Source organism: Bacillus rossius, chromosome 1, assembly GCF_032445375.1.
Source record: "Bacillus rossius redtenbacheri isolate Brsri chromosome 1, Brsri_v3, whole genome shotgun sequence".
Classification (NCBI taxonomy): Eukaryota; Metazoa; Arthropoda; class Insecta; order Phasmatodea; family Bacillidae; genus Bacillus; species Bacillus rossius.
Genome location: NC_086330.1, coordinates 178,257,786 through 178,269,794, shown reverse-complemented (window position 1 = coordinate 178,269,794; position 12,009 = coordinate 178,257,786). Strand labels below are relative to the sequence as shown.

Here is a 12,009-nt window from a genome sequence, read left to right as displayed (position 1 = left end):
GTAATGCATTCACCAATGGGCAAACTCCTGAACTACTACCCGCGAAGAGCGATGCTCGATGCACAGGGCCCTGCAGTGGTGCAGTGGGGGTAGAGAGCCCACTAGCAATGTGTGCAGTACCCATGTTTGAAAATCCATTGTCTGATCCTACCTGGGAAAGTAGTGGTGATTCCCTGTACAAAAACAAATCAATAACTTTTTGTGCTTGTCAACACTGTATGACTCAATCGAAAGAAACATTAAGAAATATATTGTCATGTTACTTTGTTTTTATAACATAAAAAAATACAGCTTAATTAATTTTTTAAACCCATGTCCAGCCAAGTTGGAGCTACTTGGTCAGTGCCACCTGAATTTAATTCTCGGCTCAGTCGTTGCAATCAGCATAAAATGTGAAGGTACTGCTTCAGCTCAATATCAAAAATTCTATTCTTATGAAATACCTAAATTGAACCTCTGGTATGTTAGCTTACATTGTGGAACATAAAGTGTAGCTTTCCAATTTCATGCTGCCCACAATGCAGTCAAAATCTTAATATTATGGCCACCCAATACTACAAACAGACCAGTTTTTTTTTGTTATAAATCTGACTGACATCAGGAAACACAAAATAGTTAAGTTGATGTGTAGGCTTCCCAAAAGCACTGTTTTGGAAAGAGCCCTAATTTTAATTTCCAATGTGGGACACTTCTTTTAGTACATGAGAAATGAGAAAGAGTGTTTGACTGCACAGCATTAATATAACATTATAAAGTCTTTTCAACATTATTAAATTGTACAAATAAACAGCTTTAATTACCACTAAAACAATTAAATGGTAATATACATACATATCTATAGCATTTAAAATCTGTAACTAAAATACATTGAATTCATAAAAACATTTGTCTGTGTTGGTGGTAATTAACTGTATCAGAGATTTTAAAAAAAATACAAGATTCAATACTGTACAAGTTGTATTTTTGTCTGTATTATGACATGCATGGAGAAGTGATTGTTGTTGCACCAGTATTTATAATTTTAAAATTGTACAATATAAAAAACAAACCTGAAGGAATGTTAATAAAAATATGAATTTTTCCATAGTGAACTTAGCAACTAATTCAAAACTTTTTATTAATAATTACATAAATAGTTACATGCTGCTCTGTGGAATCTCAAATCATGCAGATGTTGCACAAAGCCAGGTAAAAACAATAAGACTAGAACAATACTTTAATGCTGCAGTCAATCTGAAACTGAATACCAGCATCATCACACAGATATAAGGATGGCAAATGTTTAGGGCAACAAAGCAGGTTTGCAGTGATTCCAATAATAATTTTCAACTTTAAACCTCAGATAGTAACTAGTTATGAGCATTTTTCTATAGTTGTATAATTGTTTGCAACTGTCACTTGAAACAGTTCATTGAATAAAACACTTCCACACAATAATGTTCGAATATCCACCATTTGTTTGTAATCAAGAGCACCATCTCGGTATTGGAGGGAACCCAATCACTAAAACACGCACACAGGTAAATGGGCAAGTTTGGCAGCACTGCATGTAGGGGAACCATTACATATGCTACTAAAAAAGAGAACCAACTGCTAAACAAAAACCCTGAGGAAGAATTGGAATCTTACTAAGAAAATATGCTAGAGTCTTTGATATCATTCGGTGAATGTCCATTTCTCACTAACAATAAGATGTCTTTTTCATAATTATAGTATTATGCAGTTTTTTATATGCTGGTTTCCAATTAACATTAAACCAAATTATTGTTGCTAATATGGAAAGAAAAGCACAATGAAATACAAACTGCTGCATAAATCTACCAAAAATATAGTACCAACTCGTCAGACCTTACAGTATGTATTTCAACTGATTTCAAAGATCGTAAGAAAATAATTACTTACAGGTGTAAAAAATAAAATAAATTAAGCCAACCGAAGGCTTTGTTTAGTAAAAGCAAAAGTGACCCAAATGCTTTTCAACTATGTACATAAAGTGGACACTTAATACAGAAGAAAGCTTTATTAAGCTATCATTCATCAATTAAAGCCAACTTAAAAATGTACTATCTCTGCAGGAAAATGTCTTCAGTCTACAATAAAATGTTCACTAACTTTGCTGATCATCACAAAGCTATTTTCCTGGAGAAACCACATCACATATATTCGAATAATACAATACATACACACCATATGGATAACACCATATTTATCACACAAAAGTAGTTAACGCAGAAACAAACTTATGTAGAAAACATTTAGTGTTGCCTACATTGAAGACCGCAACATAATTTCACAACTGTAACTTTTCATATGAAATAACATGTAGAAATTGTTTTACTGAAATTTTTGATTAATGACTTGGTTTTAACAGATTCACCCAGGGGATCTGGGAAAAAAAAAACCTCTTTGTTCCACGGTAGAAATGAAAAGTACTTGTTTAAAAGATGTGTTGAAAGCATGCCATACCAGAAGCTAATCATGTAAGATATGCCAGGAGATATCATTGCAAGAAGCCCACGGCTCTGGCAGCCACGGCAGGAACACTTCACAGGCCGACACATTTCGCAACTCCTCGACACGCGGGCGGGTGTTTCACGTGACGGAGGCGGCCGGGGCCGGGTAGCGAGCAAAGTCCCCGCTGCCGGCGTTGTTGAGGACGCTGTCGCGCGAGTTGGAGTGGGAGGTGGCACGTAGCAGCGTCACCGCTTCCCGCTCGGGGCTGCACTGCACGACCGCTAGTCACTTCTGGCGCCCCAGCTTCTTCTTCCTTCGCTTGAAGAAGCAGCAGCACCTGCGACGGACACAGACGCTTGCGACCGACGGGACGAAATACGACAGCAGAGCAGATGCTCTGGACACTGCTTATTTGCACATGTAGTTACGACAAAACACTAGGCCTGTGCGAACATTACAAATTTCAAATATCAGAACCAATAATTTATTGTTTCAAATATTTACACTTTGAAGTTATTAATATTGGTTTGTATTCAAAGTGTAGTCAAGCAGTTTCATATCACCACATGTAACAATATAAATTAATGTTACATCACTGTTGTACAATATACATGTGTACATCTTGGTCTCCAAATATTAATGGGCCTGATATAACTACCCCGAGTTTATTCCAAAAGTGGAACTGCTAAGGTTCAGACTGGGAGACAGAGTAGTCCAGACATTTGTTGATGAGTCGAAAACAAAGCAAGCATGCAATAAGCCTTTCTGCACAACTGCAAAAATAATCTCTAAAAATTCTAATGTATACTTGTATAATGTACAATGTATAGTTGTATTCCGGTATTTATAACACAGTGAATTTGTATAAGTATTTGTTAAAATATGGCTTTAAAACTATCCTAAAAAGTTAGAAAAAAAATTCTCTCTTTTGTTATTTAAATTTGATAATTTTACTCAAAAATATTTTGCTATTTGTATTGCAACTCTATTCGAAAAATAAAACTGATCGTACAGGCCTACTAAACACACACACCTAACATGAAACCTGATATGATACACTAATACTTTAAATATCTGACAGTTGAACCCCAAAACTACCCCATAGTTATCATTATTAGGTCCCTTATGAGTCAGGTAGCAACTGCTTATTGGTGTTCTGAGAACCATTCAGGTAGTACTAGATTTTCTCACACATACATTCCTCATTTTACCAACGTGAATAGGTGTATAGATCCAAGTACAGTATGCAATTTACGCTTAACTGCAGTAACAAGACCCTATTGTTTATATTTGCAAAAATTGCAAGTTTCAACGTGGCATGCGTGTTTACTTTGACTACAGGACACAGCCATCCGTTTGCTATGTTATCCCACACTATTTGTATGGTCTAGCATAGAATAATGGTGGAAAACTAATAAAAATGTTGAAATAAATGGCTCTGTAGTGTAATGATGATATAGTTTTTTCCTTCAAATATACAAAGGTGTCACCAAGCATGATGCACTAAAAGAGAAGTGAAATTCCATTATGTTATTGGTTTTCTATTTCCTTTTTTAGTATGCCAGTTTCTTTGCAGGAGGCAGAAAGTGAATGAACTGGAAATGGACTGATGGAAATAAAAAAAGAAAAAGAAAAAAACTATACTCTTTAAATAAAGGTGTGCATCACAGAAATAAAAAATATGTTCTCAGATTTCAAGTGCGCCACATGTATTCTCTCCCATGAAACAATTTCATAAATGTACAGTCCAATTATATGATTTAGCCCATCAGTATTGGGAGTATCTTGAGCAAACCTACTGCAGGATGTTCACACTCTTACTTCAGCTAATTTTTCCGAGTTTCCAGTTTCACCTAGCATTTCTCCCAGTGCCATTAGTATATATGGCAAGACAAAATTTAAAGTACTACAATAAAAATTATCATCAAATCACATTTTAACAATCATACATGATATGATAACTTTATTATAACATGTTTTCCCGTACAATATTCAGCATGCACTAGAACCATTTCTATCCATAAAGGATCCAAAACTGCTTGTCTTAAAAAGGAAAACTAACATATCTGTTTGATAAAATTTTGAAATGATACATAATCAGTTGTGATAACACAAGATACTATACATATTTGATTGTCCTTTATATTAATACAAAGTAGTTTGCAGGCAGTACGATTAATTTTAGTGATGCAGATTTTTAGTGCCACACAAATTTATGATCAAAACACATCCTGCAGGTTTAAAGATATTATGTGTGTGTGTGTGTGTATGTTTGTGTGTGTGTGTGTATATATATATATACACACACACACACGTGTTTTAGAAAAATTACTGATACTGTCAACTAAAATATTGTAAATTTCCCTATGCTTTATAGGTTTAGAAGACACATTTTCTATTTCCTAAGTTTCCCCTGATTTACAGAGTTTCCCTGTCTGTGGGAAACTGCACTGGTTAACTGCAATTACAACCACATTCCTCACAATGTAAAGAACTCGGTTTGATCCTCCTGTGAATGGAAACAATATCGCCTTGGTGCAAGGGGAGTCGGCTGAGAACTTCATCACTATGCTTTCATAACACGGATCTATAACTAAATAAGAAAAATGTTTTTCATCATATGATGTGCCTTCTCAGTACAAGCACACCACATAAGGCCTAACATGCAACAGGTTTCAGGCAACTACCATTAAGAAGTCAAGTGTTTTACATTGCAAAGGCAAAGCGCCAGAGGGGAATGCCAAGACACGATCTGCACGACGCAGTAAGCTCCAAACAGCTCCGGTTGAGTGCAGTGCTATAAGAGTGTTCAGCAACAGGGGCTAGCACACGTTAACCTTCAGGAATTTCGTCCTTGCGAACACAGTAGCTGAGCCATAGAGCCATGCTATCACTCACTTTGTTTCGTCCACTATCTCAACTTCCGCTTGCGCAGTGATGGGAGTGTTTGAGTGCCCAGCCGTAGGATCATCGTTGGCGAGCTCTCCATTTGTCGAGCTGACAACCTGAAAATGTAACAAAAAAAATAGTGTATGTTTTAAATAAATGAATGTATACATTTATTACTTCATTACACAGTACAGTTGCACAAGCAGCTCAGCCACTGCTAAAGAAAATAACACTTAAAATAAAACAAATTTTTTTTTTAGCACAAAAAACTTCTCAGTTGCTTTTTATATTAATTTTCAAACACATTGGTCAACTGTCACCACCAAATTCTAATGTTAACTGCTTAGAGGTTAACAAACTTGCAACTATTAATTTTTATCCCAAAAATAACTTGAAACAGTGTTTATGTTAGATACTATAAGTATTTGGTGAGTGGACTAATCTTTCATTGCATGACCATACACATTTCATAAGCATCTATGACAGGATGTTTATTGAACCTTTGCAAGCAGAATTAAAATTATAATTACTTCTGTAGTGATCATTCTGCTCATACATACTACAAAATATTAATGCTTTCATATATTTCGAAATGTTTTTTCTAGGCTTTGAATTAATCTGCCATGAAACTATTTGCAAATGCTGAATCTAGGCAACTTCAAAATGATGCAAAATTAGTGTGTGCAAATCATCTCATTTTACAATTTACGGCTATTAGTTGGCAGTCAAATGCTATTGCTTATTATCAAAACATAAAAGGGTGAATATTAGAAAGAAATAATATAATGGTGTTTTTTACCATTTCACTAGTGCAGCATGTTAGCAAATGTGTAGAGGCCTACTCCATAATGTAATAAGGTTACAGTTGTAGCTAAAGATTCTGATGATAACAACAACAATAATGAAATCAGTTTAAAGCTAAGTTTTACTGATGCACTCACATCCAAATGTAGGATATGTTCACATAAATTTATAACCACTTCATTAATTTTCCTGTGAACTGATAAAAAAAATCACTTTCCATCATTTTTTTAAACTAATTTTTTATCCATAATTTTTGTAACTATGGCAAATGGGTAAAACTAATTTTTAATGAATGTACGTGCTTCTGGGGCGAAACCTGTCACTGCCCTCATCCTGAGTGTCCTGTGAACTCAACACAGTGTGGAGCGATGCCGGAATACCAAATTCTGGATTCGCGTTCACCAAATCCATAATGTATCAGTGGGAGGCAAGCACACAAAAAAGTTCATTAATCTTTTTGAGTCAAGTGGCAAATGTTTCCTAGCTCAAGTGTTGTCAAACTGTATCACACACATATCACTATTATCATTAAAATTATTAAAATTGCTGTTTTTTCATGACAAATGTAACTTAAATAAAATTACTTGCACTAAAAAATAATCTTTTATATTAAAATATACTTTAGGTCTGCCAAGAAATATTTTTGAATGTTTATAAAATACTCTTCTGAAACTAGTGTAGTACAAATAATTATGGGTGTGCAAATACTCGAAATTGCAAATATTCGTGCGAATCAAATATTTGAAAGTTTTCAAATGTATAAAAATATTACTTTTGTTTGACAAAATGTGTGATACAATAATATGTCGAACCTCAAGAAATCATTTTCCCGAGAGACTTAATGGAAGGAAAAAAAACTGTAAGCGGACCTTTACTTACATCAAATTTTAGGTTAGGTAAATGGGCATACTGAGAACAGTTAAAGCCAATGTTGCGTGAAAATTATCATAAATGCTTACGATTTTACTGCAAACTTTATGTGATGTGTAGCATAATTAATTTATTATATCCAGTTGTCCTTAGCACAATTTTTGGGCGAGCCATGTGCCATATAAAAGTGTAAAACTATTTAAAACAATGCCAGTGCATCAGCTTTCAATAATAACCTTTAAAAACTAATGCACACATACTCTTTGGTCACTGTTCTATTAATTTTACAAATACAAATCTAGAGAATTTTTTTAACAATAGAAAAGTAAACACAGCTGCCATCATGGCAAGAAAACGTGTCTGTTTGTGGTTATGGCCAGCAGAGCGGCCCATGGCCAGAGAATTGTGTTGCTAAAATCGCTCCAGCGCAATCGCTTTTTAAACTACCGAAAATGTTACGTAAATAATTAGATAAAATTAAAAAGACACGATAAACAAAATTCATTAAAAATTATTTTGCTTTGACACGTTTGATTCCAAAAGACTCTGAGAACGGAATATTGACCATGCTTACGAGCAGTTGTAATAAGGGTTCTTGAGGCCGGAAAACACCAGGAAAAATTGGGAAAAAAACACCGAAAACTTGGTTTTTTTCATCAGTACACAAATTTTATGGAAAAATTGGAAAAAATATAAATTTACATAAATAAATAGATAGATATAAAAACCCTTTACTTTCATATTGATGATAATGATTTATAGCAACATGGTTACATAGTGTTCAGCATCGTTTCTTAATATATCATAAGTACACTTTTAAAAAGACTGAATATATAAATGAACATGTACATACAATTCCTGTAGTAGGCACTCAAGACAGTAGGGTTAGGCCCTAGGCATTATATCACCTGTGGCTGTATCTCTAGATCCAATTCTGATGACTCTGAGTCTGACTCTGAAATGTTTGATTCCTCCTCCTGACTGTCCATCTGCAACATGTTCTGGTTGACAGGCACATGACGAATGACAATGTACATTAGGACAAGACCTCCGCCTAGGAGTATTTTCTTTAAATTGTAAGTTCCTTCTGATGGACACTAGCTTCTGTACCTTATATGCAGTCAGGCGATTTCTAGTTTTAGAATGAATTGCAGCAAACTGAGACTAATTTTGTTCACAGGATGCAGTTGAAGGTGGTAAGGACAATAACCGTGCTGCCATGTGAGATAGAGGTTGTATAGTGCACAAACCCTGTCACCATATGACTGGTGTAACATGTTTTGCTATGCTCCATATAGCATCTCTTGACCAAAATCCTGTTGATGTCCTGAATTCAGCAAGATTTGATAATAAAGAAGTTACATTTAGTCCAAGATTCAGTGTTAGTTTGGTGATGAAATCTATGGCGGACAGCACTTCATCATCATCTAGCATAACTCCTTTGTATCTTGGATCGAGCAAGTTTGCATCACAGTGTATAGGCTTCAGAATGAAGTCTTTGCATTTTTGCAGTACTTTCACAACTTTGGGTTCTTCGCTTTTCGTTAAGGGTGATGCTGCAGATGAAGATATTACTTCTTTACATAACTCAGAGATGAAATGTGGAACATCAGACAGAAGTGCACTGTCTGATTCAGAATTTGTTAGAGCTGTCACAATTGGTTTTAGGAGGGACAAACTTGTAATTTGTTTCCAAAATATGTCATTATCAATTAAAAATATCAAAAATACAAATGTATACTGTAATATACTTACTTATTTTTATTTCCAAACAGAAAGTAAACAATCTTGCTGCTGTAGGCCAAACACTTACAACAATGTCTCAACTCTCACAAGTGATTGTCTTATAAAGAAGTTTGGCCAACTGCCAACAAACAAAACTCAAAACTACTAAATTTCCTTTAATAAAAACATAATAGCCTACTTAAATATTTATAACAATAAAAGTAGATTCAGTAATTAATTATATTTAATAAGTTAAATTTGAATTATAATTTTTTTTTTTCCAATTTTTCTAATTTTTCGGAAAAATTGGTTTTTTTCTTGGTTTTTTATCTAGTTTTTTTCCTGGATTCAATTTTTCCGGAAATTTTAGAACCCTAGTTGTAATAAACAACTCTTTGATATATTGATTTGAAATTGCTTGACTATTTATTGCGGAAAATAAAACATATATCGAAGATCTGTTTACGTTCATAATCTTTTTTTGCCGTTTTTAATTTCCAGAAGAAGAAGTGAAGTTCAGAACGTTGTTTTTCTGCTTCTGGGAACATTGTCACTTCCAAGAGGCAATGCCTGGATCCAGAACATGTAAAGGAATTGGTCTTTTTGCACTGCAATTGACGTAATGTTGATGGCAAGGTGTAGGCTTGGCTTTTGATGAAGACATTTCTATATCACCGATTGCAGACTTGCCAACTTTTGAAACCCTCAATTAGTACAATACATAAAAAATAATATAACACGCGTAAACTGCTCGCGGCAATTGAATAATTAATAAAATTTCATATCACATTTTTTTCTAGTAATCGAAATTATGAAATCGTTTTAACATACATTAACATTGCAGACCAACAATCATTCTCATTATTTACCATTATGGAAACATTTTTGCTTAGTATCACATCAAAGAAAAAAACTTCGTTCCTTGTGGTACCCTACAAATCATCAGAGTGTACCTTTGTTACAATATACACTGATATCAGTTAACTTCCAGTAGAATCTCCCTGGAGTACTGGTAATGAAAGCAACCTTGACACTATCATTTTCAAACTTGCATTACAAAATGTTACTACTAGTGGATATAATTTGGATTCAGAGTCATTGCTGCAGTCGGTCACGACTGAAAATGCCAGTTTGTAAATTACAAACAATTTTATAGTTGCATCTGTTGCCATTTCTTTCACGATAGCCATCGACTTTGTTCTTGCGCAACCAATTTTTTTTGCTACTTCAGAATTTGAAAATATTTTTCTGAATAACGGGCCGGCGTGATCCGAAACATTTAAGGGAATATTATGTTCAACCAAAAAGTTTGTAAACATGCATTCTGCACGTATTTAGCATTTTCTGTGCTGTTATTTTTAGCGAACTAATCACTAACCTTTGAACTGACTGCGACACTTTTAACATTTGCGAGATGTTTTGAACAGTTCACGTGGAGATTGATGTCATATCTTCCGCCGTGCCCAATGTTGATGTCGCATCTACACACTGAAAAAACTGCGAACTGTGTTCCCTTGCTTGATTTAAGAATACACGGAAAATCCCGCGTGTATGTATCACGAAGTGCCTGAGAATAATGTGTATCACGTTTCGGGGACATTTTCTTCTTCACTTGATTCGGTAAATATTTACTTGGGCGGTATTTCCGAAAAAAATGTTAAAAATCCGAAAATACCTTTATTTTATGCTCTTCGACTTCCTCTTTTCATTAAAAGTGGCGGAGGTAAGAAATTCCAAATACTTTAGGAGATATCGAATTTTTAAATTTCATCATATGTAGTTGAGCGGTATTTGCGAAAATAAATGTTAAAAATCCGAAAATACCTTTATCATATGCTCTTCAACTTCCTCTTTTCATTAAAAGCGGCAGAGATAAGAAATTCCAAATACTTTAGGAGATATCGAATTTTTTAATTTTGCAATACAAGACCTGTGGAACCATTCGAGCGGCGCCATTTTTGTTATTTTGCCGTGTGTTCGTGAATACGTGAATCGTGAATGCGTAATTAATAAAATGGTTGATTAGGTCAGGTCAGTTACATTATTAATACTTTCAAACTAAGCCGACATAAAAAATTATTTTGTGAATTAATTTTAATGGCTGTTTAGTTTTAAAATATTTATAATGTAACTGACCTGACCAAAGAAACCCGGACAGAGGGTGAACAGTAAACTAAAATGGTTGATTAGGTCAGGTCAGTTACATTATAAATACTTTCAAACTAAGGTGATATTAAAAATAATGTGAATTAATTTTAATTATTCTTTAGTTTTAAATTATTTATAATGTAACTGACCTTACCTAACAAACCCGTAACAAAGGATGTACAGTAACAACTCACGTAAATTTTTTTGTTACTTATTACTTGCGCAACAATATCAAAATAACAAATAAGACTTTAAAATTAGAAACGTTAAAAACTCACCTAAGTTGGAGGCGGTAATTAAACACCGTTTTAAACAATAATTGAACTAAATAATCACGTATTAGTTCATTTGAATTCTGGCCTATCACGAACAATCACGTGACATCATTATCCAATAAAAAAAATAGATACTCGTACGTAAACAAGAAACAATAGTGCACGCACGCCACAGGAATGCGCTGGTTTTGTGCTGAAATTTAAAAATTCGATATCTCCTAAAGTATTTGGAATTTCTAATCTCCGCCGCTTTTAATGAAAAGAGGAATTTGAAGAACATATAATAAAGGTATTTTCGGATTTTTAACATTTTTTTCCGCAAATACCGCTCAACTACATATGAAGAAATTAAAAAATTCGATATCTCCTAAAGTATTTGGAATTTCTAATCTCCGCCGATTTTAATGAAAAGAGGAAGTTGAAGAGCATAAAATAAAGGTATTTTCGGATTTTTAACATTTTTTTTCGGAAATACCGCCCAAGTAAATATTTACCCTTGATTCCACTTCCGTTAATTGTGCACATAACACGTTTTTATTAAAAACATGCAATAAATTTGTTTCCTAACCTGTAATAAACAAAATCAAAATTGGCTCAACTTTAACTGAAGAATCACAACATACGCTTGTGCACGACACCATCTTGCCAAACTAAAAATGCTATTTAAACTGGTTCGTGACTGGTTGTAAGCGCATCAATGTAACTCAGGCGGCCAATAAGGAAAGATATACAATCGAACAACAAATTACGTGGTTCGCTGGCCTTCGACCAATAATATAACACAATTACCGCACTCGTTTCCACAGCAACAACACATGGCAACAGCTTTCACAAACCATACAAT

General features: G+C 34.2%; 1 protein-coding gene across 7 annotated transcripts in view; it reads right to left on the bottom strand.

Moving 5' to 3' along the window:
* Positions 1 to 615: 615 nt before the first annotated feature.
* LOC134527125 (casein kinase I) overlaps positions 616 to 12,009 on the bottom strand; it is a 480,870-nt gene continuing 469,476 nt past the window's right edge. For all 7 annotated transcript variants that reach the window (XM_063359505.1, XM_063359503.1, XM_063359501.1 and 4 more), the window contains 2 exons: positions 5,353 to 5,459; positions 616 to 2,791 (listed from right to left, as the gene is read on the bottom strand). In XM_063359505.1, coding sequence (XP_063215575.1) covers positions 2,740 to 2,791; positions 5,353 to 5,459 — 159 coding nt within the window. In that variant the 3' untranslated portion in view covers positions 616 to 2,739. The remainder of the gene's footprint in view (positions 2,792 to 5,352; positions 5,460 to 12,009) is intronic.